Raw genomic sequence first — 18708 nt, forward strand, 5'->3', positions numbered from 1 at the left:
GATCAAGATCAATAAGTGTCTTTCACTTTATTATCCCTTTTGACCCAAGCCCTTGCAGCCCAGGGTAATAGCACAGACTTAGGTGGATTCATTTTCCTAAACTGCTTAAGGGGCTTCCCCAGTGGCTCAGGGGTAAAGAATCCATCTGCAGTGCAGGAGCCACAGGAGATGTGGGTTTGGGTCAGGAAGATCCCCTGGAGGAGGGCATGACAACTGACTCCAGTAGTATTGCCTGAAGAATCCCATGGACAGAGGAGCCTGGTGAGCTGTGAGAGTTGGTCACAAAGAGTAGGACACGACTGAAGTGACTGTGCAAGCTAGCAAAGTGCTTAAACCACTGGAAGAAAAATAAATTCTTATGGCAAATAAATCTCACTGAGTGAGTTTTCACATTTCCGTCACACAGACGGCATCACTTACACTAAAATACCAGCGCCCAGCCCCCTTTATGTGTACATCACCTTTTGCTCAACTCATCCCACTGACACTTCCCAGATTTCCTTACATTCTGACCAAGAAGTGCTTCAAGGTGGCAGCAGACCTTGAGAAAGGGCCTGAAGTGCTTATCACGTGGACCCAGGCACTGAGTTGGGGTGGGTAAAGAGTACGTACAGCTTTTGTTCCAGTTTCAGGTGTGAAAAAAATCTAGAAACATACTCAAGGTACAGAGAACCTTGCTTGTCCCTCCTCTCTAGCATGGGCTCTGAAACCCTATTATCTTTCCTTGATGCGTCTTAGAAGGTTACTAAGATGTTTAGGGGCCTCAGTTCGCCTCCATCTCTTCTTCGCTGTCCCTGCCCTTCCGATCCATCACCCTGCTCTTGTTTCCATTCAAACTTCTCTAAAGGGCTTCTCAGTAGGATCTGTTTCATCAGCTCCTCAGAATGCCCCAACTTTTGGCAGTGTTCTTTTTGTAGTGTCTTGTATCCAAGTCTCAATTACCTCTCACTGGTCCCTTCTCCAGCTCACCATTACTCAAAACCTCACACTTGTTCTAATATTATGTATGTCTTACCATTTTCTCAATACCTTCCATGAAAGGAATTAAAAATAGTCTAATCCAGGTAAAATTTAATTTCAAATTTATGTCCCATAACTAGTGTGAGAGTGCAGGCCTAGAACCCAAGTCCCCAGACTCCAAACTTGAACCTGACTGACAACCCTACCTGAGAAGGTAGAGAGCAGTCTTACAGATGTGGAGTGATTTCCTCGCAGGATGAACAATTGATTGATTTACTGTTTTGCCCTTCTCTTACTCTGGAAATAATTTTCTTCTTGCCCAACATTCATGACACTTACTAAGTTGACTGTGCAGGTTATTTATGCAAACTGTTTACCATTTATGAACAAGTACATGTTACACCAGTCTATTCAACAGGCATATATTAAACATTTACAGGGCACCAGGCGTGGTTCTAGACTTGAGGTGAATGACACAGATGTGTCCTGTGTTCTCACAGACTTTACCATACCCTGTGATAACAGTTGAGCATGTTATGAAATGTCAGGTTAACTTAAATAGTAGGTCACAATTAATTATAGTATCAAACTCCATTCTTGAAGTCAGTCTTTATACTTTGGTAGTGATTGATTATTGGCTCACAATTAAAATCATTGAAGTCAAATAAGGCTTGTAGTTGGCCATCTGCCCTACTGTAAGATAACTTGCTTTTCTAAATCTTTTATAGTTTGTAATTTTTGCCTCAATAGTTACCATTATTTTAGCGTTATTTCTAAATGTTCATTTTTTATACTTTTTAATTAATAATGATAACAATTTTTGAATACAGGCTATGCATCAGACACCATTCCTGATATTTTTCATGATTACCTCATAATCTTCACAGCCACATTCTGAGGTAGATTCTGTTAGTACCTATTTTACAGAAACTTGTAATATGCAGAGATTGAGTAACTAAGATTAATCAGCTGGAAAATGGTGAAGTCAGGCTATAACATGTGCAGTCTAGCTATAGAATCCAGGTATGTAACTACTGCATTGAAAAATGACTGACTTCTGCTCAGCCGCTTGGTCACCTGTAGCCACCTTGTTCACCCACATCCTTTCCCATCCATGACTACCCCCCACAGTAGAAGAGGATCATTCAATTCTGTGGTCTCATCGTCCCTTCACCGATGCGGGTTTTCATCTTTTGTCTGACTGTACATATTAACATTACAGTAGAGTCATTCCAACCAGTCCATTCTAAAGGAGATCAATCCTGGGTGTTCATTGGAAGGACTGATGCTAAAGCTGAAACTCCAGTACTTTGGCCACCTCATGCGACGAGTTGACTCACTGGAAAAGACTCTGATGCTGGGAGGGATTGGGGGCGGGAGAAGAAGGGGACGACAGAGAATGAGATGGCTGGATGGCATCACCGGCTCAGGGGACATTAGTTTGAGTGAACTCCGGGAGTTGGTGATGGACAGGGGGGCCTGGCATGCTGTGATTCATGGGGTCACAAAGAGTCGGACACGACTGAGCGACTGAACTGAACTGAAGTGAGAGTCATTCCTGGTGTACTTCTAATATGGTCAGAGAGAATTACTGAATTTTCCCAAATACCAACCACAAGCAGTGTTTTAGCGTGGAAGAATTTGACGCTTATCAATTTTTTAAATACCTCCTGGAACATAGGATAAAAACAAGGAGTAAGAGCAAAAATCAAATGCATTCAAAATAGGATAATTTATAATAATTTTCTTTAATAGAGTCTGAATGGTGGAAAGAATTATATATTTTAAACAGACTTAGATATATATGACTTCCCAGGTGGCTCAATGGCAAAGAATCCTCCTGCAGTGCAGAAGATGCAGGAAATGCGGGTTCACTCCCTGGGTCAGGAAGGTCCCCTGGAGAAGGCAATGGCGACCCACTCCAGTATTCTTGCCTGGGAAATCCCATGGACAGAGGAGCCTGCTGGGCTACATCCATGGGGTCCCAAAGAGTCGGATGTGACTGAGCGTGCACACACGGGATTTATTTAGTCACCAAGTCATGTCCAACCCTATGTCTCTGTGACCTGATGGCCTGTGGCACACCAGGCTGCCCTGTCCTACACTATCTCCCAGAGTTTCTTCAAACTCATGTCCATTGAGTCAGTGAAGACATCTAACCGTCTCATCCTCTGTTGCCCCCTTCTCTTTCTGCCTTTAATCTTTCCCAGGATTAGGGTCTTTTCCAGTGAGTCAGCTCTTCACATCAGGTGGCCAAAGTTTTGGAGCTTCAGCTTCAGCATCAGTCCTTCCAGTGAATATTCAGGGGTTATTTCCTTTAGGATTTTAATCAACTGGTTTGATCTCCTTGCTGTCAAAGGGACTCTGAAGAGTCTTCTCCAGCACCACAATTCAAAAGCATCAGTTCTTCGGCATCCAGTCTTCTTTATGGTCCAACTCTTATATCCGTACATGACTACTAGAAAAACCATAGCTTTGACTATACGGACCTTTGTCAGCAAAGTGATGTCTCTGCTTTCTAATAGGCTATTTAGGTTTGTCATAGCTTTTCTTCTAAGGAGCAAGCATCTTTTAATTTCATGGCTGCGGTCACTGTCCATAGTGATTTTAGAGCCCAAGAAAAGAAAATCTGTCGCCATTTCCACTTTTCCCCCATCTATTTGTCATAAAGTAATGGAACCAGATGCCATGATCTTAGTTTTTGAATGCTGCGTTTTAAACCAACTTTTTCACCCTCCTCTTTCACCATCATCAAGAAGCTCTTTAGTTCCTCTTGACTTTCTGCCATTAGAGTGGTATCATCTGCCTATCTGAGGTTTTTTATATTTTTCCCCGCAATCCCGATTCCAGCTTGTGATTAATCCAGCCCAGCATTTCGCATGATGTACTCTGCTTAAGTTAGTTCAATCACTCTGCTGTGTCCAACTCTTTCCAACCCCATGAACCGCACCTGCATGGTGACAATATTCAGCCTTGATGTACTCTGTTCCCAATTTTGAACCAAACTATTCTATGTCTGGTTCTAACTGTTACTTCTTGACCTACATACAGGTTTCTTTGGAGGCAGGTAAGGTGATCTGGTATTCCCATCTCTCTAAGAATTTTCATGCAGAGGATATATATATATGAATATGTAAATGACTAGTAAATGGCAACCCACTCCAGTGTTCTTGCCTGGAGAATCCCAGGGATGGCGGAGCCTGGTGGCTGCCGTCTATGGGGTCACACAGAGTCGGATACGACTGAAGCGACTTAGCAGCAGCAGCAGCAGTGTCTATACTATGTAGATGTGATGGTTGAAACTGTGGGAATCAGTAACGTCACCTTACTATGTATACTTATACTACTTATACTTATGTATACTTATACTACTTACTTATACTATGTAGATGTGATGGTTGAAACTGTGGGAATCAGTAAGGTCACCTGAGAAGCATGGAATATGAAAAGGGAAGAATGTCCCAAGAAAGGAACTGTGCGGAAGTGTGTCCTGTGAGGAAGGAGGAAAGAGAAGCTTCTCCAAAGAAGACAGGAAAGAAGTTTTCAAAGATATCAGAGGAAACTAAGGGAGATAGAAAGAGGGGGAGGGATGATTTTAAGAATTTAAAGGACCACTTACAATGGTCAAGCGTGGGAAGTAGGTCATTAGAAAGAGCAATGTCTGAAACGTGCCACTGGATTTTCCAGTTAAAACTCATTGGTGGCCACAGTAAGAGCAATGCCTGTGGGTGAGGGCACAAATAACACATCGTTGTGGCTGGAGGAGTGAATGCAGAGCTGAGGAAGTGGAGACAGGAACCAAGGCGATTCTTTCAAAAAAGATGGCTGTGAGCACATGAACAGGAAACTCTGCCCATGACCAACTGAGGAGGCGGTGGACGGTGTGTCTTGAGGTGGTGGGGGTGCTTGTTTAATTTTATAGGATCAGAGGAGAGAGCTGATGTTGAGAGAGTGGCTGAGAAGAAGGAGAGAAGAGATGGCGGAGCATGAGTCCGAGGAGATGGGAGAGAAGGAGTTTTGAGCTGTAACAGCAGGCTATTGTGATGAAGGTGTGGAGTGTGAGTACCGCATCCTCAGAGAAGGGAAGACAGAACATGATCTGTTAGGGAGGGCATGAAGTCAGGACACTGCTCCCTTGAGTTGGGCCATTGGAGAGGAGGTCACGGTGTTAGGAAAATATTACACTTCTGAAAGTCTGTTCAGCTGTGTGCCTTTGCTTTCCCTACCAGCTTTCCGTGTACACATTTTTGTCATTTTTAGTGTGTGACTGTGTAGATGCCTGCTTGAATTTTGGAAAGCTATATGAGAAACCACGAATTTCAGGATAGTGGTTTGTATGACTGGCCTAATTGTTTCTTTTGGAAACTCATTGCAACCTTTGTTTTTTAGAAGTCTCTAGCTTGAAAAGGTGTTAGGATTTTAGTTCTTTCATTTTCTGTGGCTCATGACCATTTGAGTAATGTCTGCTCATTCACTCAACTGGCTCCAGTTCTCAGGAGCAAGGGCCAAAGCTTTTCAGCCCTGAATAGTATGTAGGGTGGTCAGAGGTCCCCAAAGCCCAGTGTAGAAGTCACAGCCTGTAATTATGAATCCCATGCACGTTCAAACTGTTTTGCATGGCAGAGTGACAACATTGGGGTGTGTAGGATCATCTTAACATCATAGCAACTCTGTGTAGTTTGTGAAGCTAAGTTTCAGTGTCTGTTCTTGGGCACGGGTTCTCTTGGACGAGGAAAGACCAAAGAAGTGAAATAAAGTGCTGAGACAGTCCCAGCCTGGCCCCCCTCTTCCTGTCTCATCAGTTCTCAAGTCTTGATCTCCTGAACTGTGAATCATGAGAGGCACAAAGATGAGGAGGGAAGAGCTGTGGTACACACAGGAAAGATGAATTAGAAAGAAGAGACCACAATATTTAACATCATTTTATAGCTTGCAGATTGACTTCACTTACATGATCTCATCTGATTATCTGTGTTTTCTAAATAAAGAAACTGAGCTTCAGAGACTAGAAATGATTTCTCTGCCCAAAACTACAGAGTTAATAAATGTTAGAAGTAGGACTTGAATCCAGAGCTTCTGGCTCCAAATCCATTGTCTCTGTATGAAAAGCTAAGTCATCTGCGGCCATTCATGCTGTGAATATATTAGAAGTGTTTATTCTTTTAAATATGTCCTGATTACATTGCTAGACTGGTAGGTATGGAGTTTTCTAAGATGATTCAGTTCAGTTCAGTTCAGTTCAGTCGCTCAGTCGTGTCTGACTCTCCGCGACCCCATGAATCACAGCACGCCAGACCTCCCTGTCCATCACCAACTCCCGGAGTTCACTCAAACTCATGTCCACAGAGTCGGTGATGCCATCCAGCCATCTCATTCTCTGTCGTCCCCTTCTCCTCCTGCCCCCAACCTTTCCCAGCATCAGAGTCTTTTCCAGTGAGTAGTGCTACATAAATATTACTGAGTACTACCAGTGGCTCAGATGATAAAGAATCTGCCTGCAATGCAGGAGACCTGGATTCCATCCCTGGGTCGGGAAGATTTGATCCCTGGTTCTTCTCCAGGGAAGATGCCCTGGAGAAGGAAATGGCAGCCCATTCCAGTATTCTTGCCTGGAAAATCCCATGGACAGAAGAGCCTGATGAGCTTGAGTCCATGGGGTTGCAAAGAGTTGGACACAACTGAGCAACTAACGTGCACTTGAAGTTTCTTCAGAAGATTCAGTTCAGTTCAGTTCAGTCGCTCAGTCGTGTCCGACTCTCCGCGACCCCATGAATCACAGCACGCCAGGCCTCCCTGTCCATCACCAACTCCCGGAGTACACTCAAACTCATGTCCACAGAGTCGGTGATGCCATCCAGCCATCTCATTCTCCGTCGTCCCCTTCTCCTCCCGCCCCCAACCTTTCCCAGCATCAGAGTCTTTTCCAATGAGTCAACTCGTCGCATGAGGTGGCCAAAGTATTGCAGTTTCAGCTTTAGCATCAGTCCCTCCAATGAACATCCAGGATTGATCTCCTTTAGAATGGACTGGTTGGATCTCCTTGCAGTATAAGGGACTCTCAAGAGTCTTCTCCAACACCACAGTTCAAAAGCATCGATTCTTCGGCAATCAGCTTTCTTCACAGTCCAACTCTCACATCCATACATGACCACGGGAAAAACCATTGCCTTGACTAGATGGACCTTGGTTGGCAAAGTAATGTCTCTGCTTTTTAGTATACTATCAAGGTTGGTCATAACTTTCCTTCCAAGGAGTAAACATCTTTTAATTTCATGGCTGCAATCACTATCTGCAGTGATTTTGGAGCCCAAAAAATAAAGTCTGACACTGTTTCCACTGTTTTTCCATCTATTTCCCATGAAGTGATGGGACCAGATGCCATGATCTTTGTTTTCTGGATGTTGAGCTTCAAGCCAGCCTTTTCACTCTCCTCTTTCACTTTCATCAAGAGGCTTTTGAGTTCCTCTTCACTTTCTACCTAAGGGTAGTGTCATCTGCATATCTGAGGTTATTGATATTTCTCCCAGCAATCTTGATTCCAGCTTGTGCTTCTTCCAGCCCAGCGTTCCTCATGATGTACGCTGCATATAAGTTAAATAAGCAAGGTGACAATATACAACCTTGGCGTACACCTTTTCCTATTTGGAACCAGTCTGTTGTTCCATGTCCAGTTCTAACGGTTGCTTCCTGACCTGCATACAGGTTTCTCAAGAGGCAGGTCAGGTGGTCTGGGATTCCCATCTCTTTCAGAATGTTCCACAGTTTATTGTGATCGACACAGTCAAAGGCTTGACATAGTCATTGAAGCAGAAATAGATGTTTTTCTGGAACTCTCTTGCTTTCTCCATGATCCAGCGGATGTTGGCAATTTGATCTCTGGTGCCTCTGCCTTTTCTAAAACCTGCTTGAACATCTGGGAGTTCATGGTTTACATACTGCTGAAGCCTGGCTTGGAGAATTTTGAGCATGACTTTACTAGCGTGTGAGATGAGTGCAATTGTGCGGTAGTTTGAGCATTCTTTGGCATTGCCTTTCTTTGGGATTGGAATGAAGACTGACCTCTTCCAGTCCTGTGGCTACTGCTGAGTTTTCCAAATTTGCTGGCATATTGAGTGCAGCACTTTCACAGCATCATCTTTCAAGACTTGAAAGAGCTCAACTGGAATTCCATCACCTCCAGTGCTATATAAATATTAAGCACTACCATTATTAGTATTAGTATTGCCACCAATATCATGAGCTACCTAGGAAAATTCATTTTATTCAGTTCAGTAAGTACCTAGTATCTCTGGTAAATAAAATATTGTCCACACCCTCAGGAAGCAGAGAAAGACATTATATGAAGGTACAGATGAGATGTCACATGATGGATTCTGTACTGAACATATGGCCAACATAAAGAAATAAAGAACAGTAGTTCTTGAGCTTCAGTAGGCATCAGAATCACCTGAATGGTTTGTAAAAACACAGATTGCTGTTGTTCAGTTGCTCAGTTGTGTCCCACTCTTTACGACTCTGTGGGCTGCAGCACGCCAGGCTTCCCTGTTCTCTACTATCTTCTGGAGTTTGCTCAGTCTCATGTTCATTGAGTTGATGGTGCCACCCAATCATCTTATCCTCTGTCATCCCCTTGTCCTCCTGCTGTCAGTCTTTCCTGGATTGCTGGGCCCTGCCTTAAAGTTTCTGGGGTGGGGCCCAAGAATGTGAATTCCTAAAAAGTTTCTATATGGTATTAATGCCACTGGTCTGGCCACCACCCTTCAAAAGCTGAGATAAGTTCCACCTCGGAGGGTCAGAGAAGATATTTTGAGGGATCCACAAGAAATTTAGTATTACTCCAACCAGAAGAAGAGAAGAGTGGTGAGAGATGAGTCTAAGCGCATGGAAGGCTGCCCATGCCATGCTAAGGCCTGTTGATCATTCTCCTAGGGGCAGGGCAGAGCCACTGAAGATTAGAAACTGAGAAGCACCTTAGTCAAATTTACATTTTAGAAAGCTAAGTAGTTTTAGAGCAAGTACAGAAGCATGGAAGGAATTCCCACTTACAACCTAAATATGAAAGAACTTGCTTGACCATCTATAATATTATGTCCCAGGATTAATCACGTGTGTGTATAGCTTAGCATTTCAGACATTTGTTGTGTGCCATGCATATATACTAAAGACATCATCCTTTCCCTCAGGCACTTGTGGGAGCCAATGCAGCACAGGGGAACAACAGAGCACACAACAAGATTTTCTTATCAAGGGCAGAAAAGCGTCCCTTTCTGGCTTCCTTCACTTAGCATGATAGTCCCTGAAAAGTGAAATGAAGTCAAGTGAAAGTTGTACAATCATGTCTGACTCTTTGTGACCCCACGGACTATAAAGTCTATGGAATTCTCCAGGCCAGAATACTGGAGTGGGTTGCCATTCCCTTCTCCAGGAGATCTTTCTAACCCAGGGATCAAACCGAGGTCTCCTGCATTGCAGGCAGATTCTTTACCAGCTGAGCCACCAGGGAAGCCCATGATAGTCCCTAGTTGCATCCATCTAAAACATGGCACAAGTGAACCTGTCTATGAAACAGAAATAGAATCACAGACATAGAAAATAGACTGGTGGTTGCCAAGAGGGAGGGGGTTATAAGAGGGCTGGATTGGGAGTTTGGGAGTAGCAGGTGCAAACTGGTATATGTAGAATGGATAAACAACAAAGTCCTTGGCGGAAACTGTATTCAATATCCTATGATAAACCACAATGGAAAAGAATATGAAAAAGAATGTGTGTATATATGTTTATGTATAAAACTGAGTCACTTTGTTATACACAGCAATAGTGAACACAACACTGTAAGTCAACTGTACTTCAATTTTAAATAATTAACTAATTTTTTAGAAAGAGTATGTTCAGTCAGGGCTGAAGCAATCAGTCAGGGTTTCACAGAGAATGTAGAACTCTGTGAAACGCTGGCCTTGAGGAGCAGTAGCATTTGCCTGGCCAGAAGAAAGTATTGCAGGCAAGGAGGCCCTGGAGGAAAGGAACTGAAGGGAAACTAAACTTTGAATGCACAGGGACATGGAAGAAGTGGAGGCAACTGTTCAGTCTTTGGCAGGGGCTTTCCTTGAAGCATGCTGGAGGAGTGGAAAAGAAGTTTGAATCAAAAATATTGTTTCCTCTAAAGATGCTTAGAAAAAGAAAAAATTAGAATCACAGAGATAGGAAATATAGTACTTTTCAGCCATCTCCAAGACCCCTCTCCTCTCTTGTCACTCAAGGATAAGAATCAAGGGAACACAATGTAAAGGCTTGGGTTGGAGTCACGACACAGGGAAGATATGGGCTTTGGTTCTCTTAGGGCCAAATAACAGTCATGTCACCCTGGGAGCTGGCCATTGTCCTGAGAATAGGTGGGCTGGCGAACTAATAGCTCCTTATAAAAGGCCATCTGTCCTGTAAACTTGGGTGAAGTCCTGGGAAAGCTTTCCTCTCAGCTCCCAGATGGTATCACAATGCATTTGTGAAAGGAGACTTCCTGGGTTGTTTGCTTATTCCCAGATGTGCAGATATGAAAATTTATTTTTTGTGTTAGTTTTGTGAATTTCGTATTTCTGCTGTATCTCTTCATATCACAACTTAACCATCTGTACGGCACTCTCAAGTTTTATCTTGTATCCAAAGAGCAGTGTACTTGCTGAAACAAATCCATAAATTGATTTTTTTTCCTCGTGTGTCCTTATAGATTTGTTTGCAGTGTAGGTTAGAGTCATTGCTTAAGTTGACATTCCATATATTCTTATAATTACCCAAAACTTTGATTTTTCTGGCCAACACATCATCTTTGTCTTAGATTACTATTTATTTCCATGACTAGGAACAAGCATATGACTTTTTCTACAGTGTCATATTCCCAAAGAATTAAGATAGATACCTCCCCAAAAGTGACTTCGTGTGTGACTGTGGGTGAGAGGCAGAGCCACCAGAAGTGAAACAGATTGAGGCAGTGGATGGGGCTCAGCCAGGCTACTCTCTGGAGCTCAGTCCCTCTTCCAATCAGGCATCCTGTGGGCTGTTAAAATGGAAGCCTCATCAAATTAAAAGTGATTGCATACTGTGGACCTTTACAGTCACATTGGAGGAGCTGAAGGTACATTGCAATGACACTGGAGGAGCTGAAGGTGCAGCTAATAAATCGTAGGTTCTGACATTTCTGATGTGGGGTGGGAGGTGGCAGTTAGGATGCGTGTGGCTGTAAATGCAGATAGCAGCACACCCACTTTAATCAAATACTTATCATTAGGCCCACACTGAATTTACCATTAACTATATTTAAACATGATCAATCTGAAATTTCCTGTCTGAGATTTTGCCTCAGAAGAAAAGGGAAAAAAGAGAGAGAGGGTAAGACTTTGCCAAAGGGTGCTTTCATGGGGTTGATGGCAGTCGAAACAAAAGGCCCAGTTTTAATTGAATCACAGACTGTGTAATTATTTAACCTGTACCAGCTGGCCTCAGGAAGCTACCAGATTTCCTTAGAGAGCTTGTACTTGGCCAGAAACAGAAGGTAACTTATTAGTAACAAGAAAAATGCTTCTGTACCTGTGTTACCTCCCACTCCCAGAGAACTTAACGTAAAAGGGGAAAAACTTCCTCGGAGTTCATTTTTGGCTTAAGAGGCAGTCCTCCTTCCCTGGAGTATGTGAACGGGTTTGCTAAAACACCTGTAGTCTCTGAGGAATAGCCAACATAAACAGGATGTTATTGCATCAGACAGGTAAGAGTCATTTCTCTAATTAGTCATCTGAGATTTCATTTTTCACTTGGAAGTACTGGAAATTTAATTTGTTTGTGATGTATAATTGGCAAACTGACAGTAACTCCAGCTACCCCTCCCACTGTCTTGCTGTCCTGGTACTGCATGGAAAGTGCAGGGGTGGGACGTCGGGGGGCTCAGTGTAGACACTGCTTCATCCATCAACATCAAGCTAACTGAAGCACCTTCCTACAGACAGATGTGTCCCAATTACACATCCCTCACTTGTAATGCTGGAATAATCCTAATGAGTTTCTTGTTATCATTTTTCTTTTAGATTAAATGTTTCTGTTTTTCTCAATCTCCCTCCCAGTTTTGCAACGTGAAGTCATTCAGAATCCATGCTCATTTACCTAAGAGCGTCATTCTTAAAGGTGCACAACAAACTATTTTTAGGAAGCTATATATTATGAATTAAAGTATGATTGAAGACCTTCCCTGACTTGGCCTTTGATTCAAGAAAGAGTTCATCCTATTTACATTGTTTTAAAACACCCTTCTCCGAAGAAAGATTGATCGGCATCAAATGTCATTCCTATACATCATAACTATTGATTTTACATTTGTTGTAGCTCCTCTGATTTTATGCCCCTTTATGTCATAATCCATCATCCTGATAGCAGCCCCTGAGTTGGTGCTGGGACTGAGCCTGCAGGGTGGTTTCTTTCAGTTTAGACTAATCTATCAGTGAAACAGATGAGCTTTCAAACAGAACCGTGCTCATCTCACTTTTCATAGCATTATCCTGGTATTTCCTACAGAGATCGCAGTATGATTTGTGGCAGCATTAGGGACATTTCTGCAGTCCAGGAGAGATGGCTCCTGGCTACCCCGGATGCTGTAGGAAGCCGGGTGCTCCTCCTCTTGACTTTTTTTTCCCATACATAGATTCACTCTTAGGATTCAGAGTACAAATATTATGGCCATCTTCTGGAAACTGTCAAGGTTCAGAAAAATCCATCTTCCACAAGTAGCAGAAGAGAGAGAATATCTGCTGGCTACACCCCACCTCATTTGTTAAAGGCCTGTCCAGACCTCTTTTTAATCTGCATCTATTTACATGTTTATAGGTAGAGACTGGGCTATAGCCAGATCACCAAGCAGCCCATTTAGCGTAAACTTAGGCTTTCTGGACATACATGTTGTACTCAAGTATCACTTCTTGTGTTTTGGTTTTCTGGCCAGTTCAGTGAATGTGATGCTCGTGTTTTAAATTGTTACTTTATGCTCTTTTTCCCCTGGCTTCCTGTTCAGTATTCAGTCACGTCACTCAAGACCATCCCAGAACTGTGCCGAAGATGTGATTCGCAAAATGAAGACAGACCAGGTAAGTTTCACTCCTCATCTCTTTTTAACCTGCCTTTTAGAGTGTGGGGGACTCCTCCTGGAATCCCTTCCCCCATCAAATTGGTTGCTCCTGCTTTCTGTTTTCTTCTTCTTTTATGGCTTCTCCATTCACCACCCACCCCCAACAAACAGATGTTAGGTCATCCTCTAGAGACTAACTGGACAGGGAGGCCCTGATGAGGACCCAGTTGTATACAAATAAATGTAGGCGATCATGGCAGCAGCTCCAAACCACAGTATATGCAGCAATTTACTGCAAACCCGAGAAACCATTGGTGACAAAACATAATGATGCAGGCGCCAATGAAAAAATGTTGGATACGTTTACTACCCAGATGGCAAGGACCAACTTGGGGGATGGTGCTTTGCCAAAGTCTGAAATCCTATCAGGGATGCAACATGATAGAATCTGCAGTAAGGCATACTGTAAGAGTTAAGATTAAAGCAAAGCTTTGGAGTTTAATAGTGTAAACTAAACAGAGAATTATGGCATATAGATGAAAACCAGCTGGCTGACCTTTTCTCCTTGCACCACCCCCAACTCTCGACCAAAATAAAAGTACATTCAGGATTGTTTTTCCTTCTGAAAATCAAATTAAGCCTCTCTACTTTTCTCTCTGTGATGGGCAAAAATGACAATGAAAAAAGGATATTGATGGGAATGATACCATAGCATTAAACTACGAAATGATGTTTCTTATTTTTCCAACTAATTACTGTAAGGCATCACCATTAACCTTGCCAAAGCGGGACCTCTGATAGTAACCAAGAACTGCAGATGATGGAAGACTTAAGATAATCCTTGAATTAGGTGCATCGTGTTTGAAAATAAATAGATCGTCCTACCTATACAGCTACTAGAATTCTAGGCCTTTTGAACTGAAATGACTGTACAAAGCTTATTTACTTTTCTTCTAGATTGTTTGTTTACTATCGACAGTTTGTTTAGATGAGGTGGGAAAAATAATCCGTCTATCTAGGTTTGTTTATCTCTGTGTTTTTCTGTGTGAGTGAAAGTAATGTTTCATTGTCTGGGTCAGAATCGTCATGGAAGATAGTTTGAAGTGCAAATGAAAGTTTTCACTTACTTCCATTAAATTTTTTTTTTTTTTTTCAAGCACACTCAAGTTTCTATGGGGGTAACAGAGGCTTTGATCATGAGACTTATCAGAACGTGCCTCCTTAAAAGCCATCACCAGATTCAGAGTTGAACCCTGTGATCAGTGACAAAGGCAGCAGATTCAGTGGACAGGCCCCCAGCCTCAGAGTCCAAGAACTCCGTCTGAATCAGCATTCAGTCCTTTACCCTTTATCCGACCTTGAGCCTGTGACTCATTATCTATAAAATAAAAAAGAAACTTTATCTGTCAGTGTTGCTAGGCTACTGTTAGTATCAAAGTTAGGAGATGTATCTGAAGGTACTTTGGAGATAAAAGGTTTTCCTTCTTTTTTTTTTTTTTTTTAAGTTGAAAATGGAGAGTAAGAAGACTTAATAGCAAACACTTCAGTAGTGCTTAATGTGCCAGGTACAGCTGTAAGCCCTTTACTCGTATTAACTCAATCCTAAAATCCTTGTGAACTAAGTACCATTAGGATGTTTGTATTATATAGATGGGCAAACTGAGGCACGGAGCAGAGAAGTTCATCATCTTGCCCAGAGTCACACAGCAATTACATTACAGAGTTGGGATTCAAACTCCAGGAAGTCTGTCTCTGGAGTCTGTTCTCTTATACATTCCTTATACTATCAGATAGCTAGACTTAGGGATAGTAATTTAACTTCAGAATATTTTAAAACTTTAAAAGCTGGCATTTTCCCTCACCAATGAAGTGGAAAATTTCTTTTCTCTGTTAAATAGTTTTTCTTGCTTACCAGGTTAAGTGAATTAACCGAAGCTTTTCAAAATAATTTTCCTGGGGGTGGTTTATTCCATTTTTCTGCAGGTCATGTGACTTGTAGCCCCTTCCACAATAGGCGATGTTACAGATTTCTTCTGTGGTTGAGAAGAAGGCCCATTTCAAGTTCAGATGCCTTCAGACTCACCCAGAGCAAACATCCAGTGCTCAAGGTAATCACCAATGATTAGACCTGACAAGAAATGAATGTTTGAGGGGAAAACTCAGGCCTCTTTAATGGAATCACATGTACACCTCCAATTTGATGGACCATTTGGAGGCTGGTAAAGCACTTCCTAATAGAGCAAGGGAGATCTTAGAAAAAGAAACACATGAAAAATCAATCTCTCCAAAGCACCACTGTAGAATTATCTGTGAACTCCTTTGAAAAAAATCTCAATATAGTTAAGTTTTCACCCTCCCTTTCTGAAAGAACTGGGCCAGACTCAATGAGTTTCATGGGTATGTTCAGATGTAGAAATAGTCCCCAGCCCCCCGCACTGCCCCCCCACCCTGCCCCAGGTCTTTCTTGTTTCAACAATCTAGGAGGAGTTGGCTCCAGGAGCCCTTGCAGATCTCCATTGTTATGATAATCTTTGCGAACCCATGGCAGCAGAAGACACATTGGCTCCTGAGAAAAGCCCACTTCTTCTGGATGGGGAAACTTTCCCCTAAACTTCTGGTGACCGTGAACATACCCCACCCAATAGAGATGTGTCTCTTTACCTTTAAGTCTGTTAGGCACTTTCTGTGTAAGCCGTCAAATAGTAACGTCCATCCTGGAGTTAACAAGTCTTTGATGAGATAGATGTGCTTGGAGCCACTCGTTCTTTTATTTATTCCTCAAGTAACTTCTGTGTTTTCTGTCCTATGCACTGAAGACAGGGTAATAAACAAGGTGTAGACAAGGCCCTGTTCTCAAAGCACTTACATCTTGGGGGATGACAGACAAAGGCAAGCAAATGAATATATAAACCAGATCATTCCCAATAGTGATGAGGTGATGCGAGGCTTGTGACAAAGTAACTTATAGTGGGGAAGGGAGAAGAGTTTGGGGATCAGGGAGTGTTCCTAGGGCCCAGCCATGGGAAAGCCAGTGGAGAGCATTCAAGGCAGAGGAACTAGCAAGTGCAGCGCCTCTGAATCAGAAATCAGCTTAGTGTATGCAGAAGAAAAAGAAAACCAGTGTTGGCTGTGGAGGGGTGGGGGAGGCGATCAAAACGAGGATGAGGCCAGGGAGCCTTTCAGCGAGGGTCAAACTCCACAGGACCCTGTGAATCAAGGAACGTGTATTTCAGGTTTTATGCTAAGACCTCTTAAGAGCACTGCCAACAGAATCCCAATTTTTCTAAATTCCTATTACCTGGAAGGAAGCCTAGAGTCATAACTCTCAGTCAAAGAAGGATTCCTAAAAATCATCTAGTTTAAAAAGGAGAGAAAGTGAGAAAGAGCGGATAATAAAAGCAGGTGGGTACAATGTTGACGGTTGATGGATATGAGTAAAGAGTATACGTGTGTTCTTTGTACTGTTTTTATTCTTTAAACTCTTCTGTAAATTTAAATGAAAAATGTTTTGATTATTTATAAGTGAATTTTTAAAAGGCTAAAAGTAATAATAATGTAGTCCCAGATCCATCAGATCTTAGAAAGTGATGGTTACTATGCTGATGGGGATCATCCAAGCCTATACTCCATCATGTTAGTGATGGAGAGCTCACAGTCTCACAAAACCACCTATTCATTGTGATTATTTTTTGTTCAGCCAATATCAGTGGCCCTCAGATGTCCATCCTGATACCTGATTTTTTTCTTTGGAACCTTAGAGAAGGACCGTTCCTCCTAGGCAAAGGTGCTGCCACTAAGTGTTTGGAGATGGCAGTCACCCCTTGGTTTTCTTGGTTTTCTTCTCCAAACTGAAATTTCCCTTCCCAGTTTTGAGTGTATCCTGCTCATGCTTCTTGCTTTCTTGTGGATGTTTCATTTATCAGCATCCCTCTTAAAAGTGGTGCACCCAGAACTACACCTGAGGCCTCCCCACGTATGATCTGATCAGAACCTGTCAGCCCCACTGATCAGCCTCAAAATTTAGCACACACCTTTCCTCCCACCCCTAGTAGGCTGCAGAGGCAAAACCAGGGCCTGTCCTTTCTGCCTGTTTTTCCAAGTGTTCTGAGAAGAGCAGGAGTTCAGATGAACCCTGTTGGTGGCCCTTGGAAGCTTCTCCATGAGACATACAGCCCAGGATTACCTGCTTTTCATTCCTGAACCCTGCAGCCAGCTCCACATAGACTCTGAAAATGCAAATGGCCGAGTGCTGCCAGAGGTCTGGGGCAGGCTTCCTGCGCCTTCCATTTGCTCACTGACACCAGTCTGCTCTGAGTGCCCTTCCCATAGCCAAAGGCATGCATTCCTATTAAAATCTGTATTTTCCCTGACAGGGTAATACTGTCAACTGTGCTCCTCCAGGGCATCTTCCCAACCCAGAGATGGAACCCAGGCCTACCACATCCACATTGTAGACAGATTCTTTACAGTCTGAGCCACTGTATGACTAAAAGAAGAAAAAGCAAAAGAAGTTTTGAAAAGAAGTATGAAGAAATCGCAGATACCAGAAGCGGGCAGGAGGAAGAAGAACTAGGGCTTAGAAGCCTGAGAGGAAACTTTGGTGTCTTTGGAGTTGTGCAGGTATTACTGAGCTCTCCCAGGTATGTCTGAGGTGCTCAGTGTACCAGGTGTTGGGCAGGGTCTTCTGTACACAGCTTATTTGTCCTTGGAATAATTCCCTGGTGGCTCAGACAGTAAAGAATCTGCCTGCAATGAGGAGACCCGGGTTCGATCCCAGGATCAGGAAGTTCCCCTGGAGAAGGGAATGGCAACCCACTCCAGTATTCTTACGTGGAGAATTCCATGGACAGAGGAGCCTGACGGACTATAGTCCATAGGGTTGCAAAGATTTGCACACGACCAGTCAACTGACACTTTCACTTTTACTTTCAAAATAATTCTCACAAGGAAGACTATAGTAATGGTCTTTTTATTGATAAGGAAAATAAATGCCCATTTTATTGACTAGGCAACTGAGACTCACAGAGAGCAAATACTTTGCCCAGAGTTCTGCATTTGAAGGCAAGTCTACTGACTGCAGAGCCCCTGTGAAGTTTAACAGCTGATGAGTAGTCGCAGTCTGAGGACCCGCACGAGGCTAGTGGTATGAGGCGAAGATTAGCACCAAGGATGCTATGTCTGAAAATTTTGCACCTATAAGGGAGAGTTATTTGTAAAACATTTGCATGTTTTCTCTGCTTAATCCCTGTTCCTCATGTAGGGAAGGACAACAGAACAAGGCAGGGAGTGTTAACTCTGCTCTCCATTTCCTCCATATGAGAATTAAATGCATTAAATCGACATATGGTATTCAAATCAAATGTATTCAATTTCATTGACTTCGAGTTTCTTTTAATTAATTGGACACTCAAATACACATTTGTTTCAATTCATGGTTTAAATGTCTCGTGATTCTTACAAGTATGTATCTACTCAGCTCGTATAATTTTCTCATGAAAGAAGGCAGATAAATATTAATGCAGTTTTGCATCTGAGAACTTAGTTGTGCTAAGGTTGGGAAACTTGGTTATGTAACAGTAATAAATGGCCCTGGGGAGTGTTTGAGAAGAGACACTGAAAGGATTTCAATACCTAAATAGTAGAGAAGA

The 18708-nt window shown here is 42.7% G+C and overlaps 1 protein-coding gene across 3 annotated transcripts in view; it reads left to right on the plus strand.

Annotated features, from left to right (window-relative positions):
- The window catches only part of SNCAIP (synuclein alpha interacting protein), a 164733-nt gene that overhangs the window by 84549 nt on the left and 61476 nt on the right, over positions 1-18708 (plus strand). For all 3 annotated transcript variants that reach the window (XM_088838795.1, XM_055430038.2, XM_055430040.2), the window contains one exon: positions 13007-13079. In XM_088838795.1, coding sequence (XP_088694921.1) covers positions 13007-13079 — 73 coding nt within the window. The remainder of the gene's footprint in view (positions 1-13006; positions 13080-18708) is intronic.

The sequence above is a fragment of the Moschus berezovskii genome, chromosome 8 (assembly GCF_049115385.1).
Source record: "Moschus berezovskii isolate FMDL1 chromosome 8, NW_MosBer_1.0, whole genome shotgun sequence".
NCBI lineage: Eukaryota > Metazoa > Chordata > Mammalia > Artiodactyla > Moschidae > Moschus > Moschus berezovskii.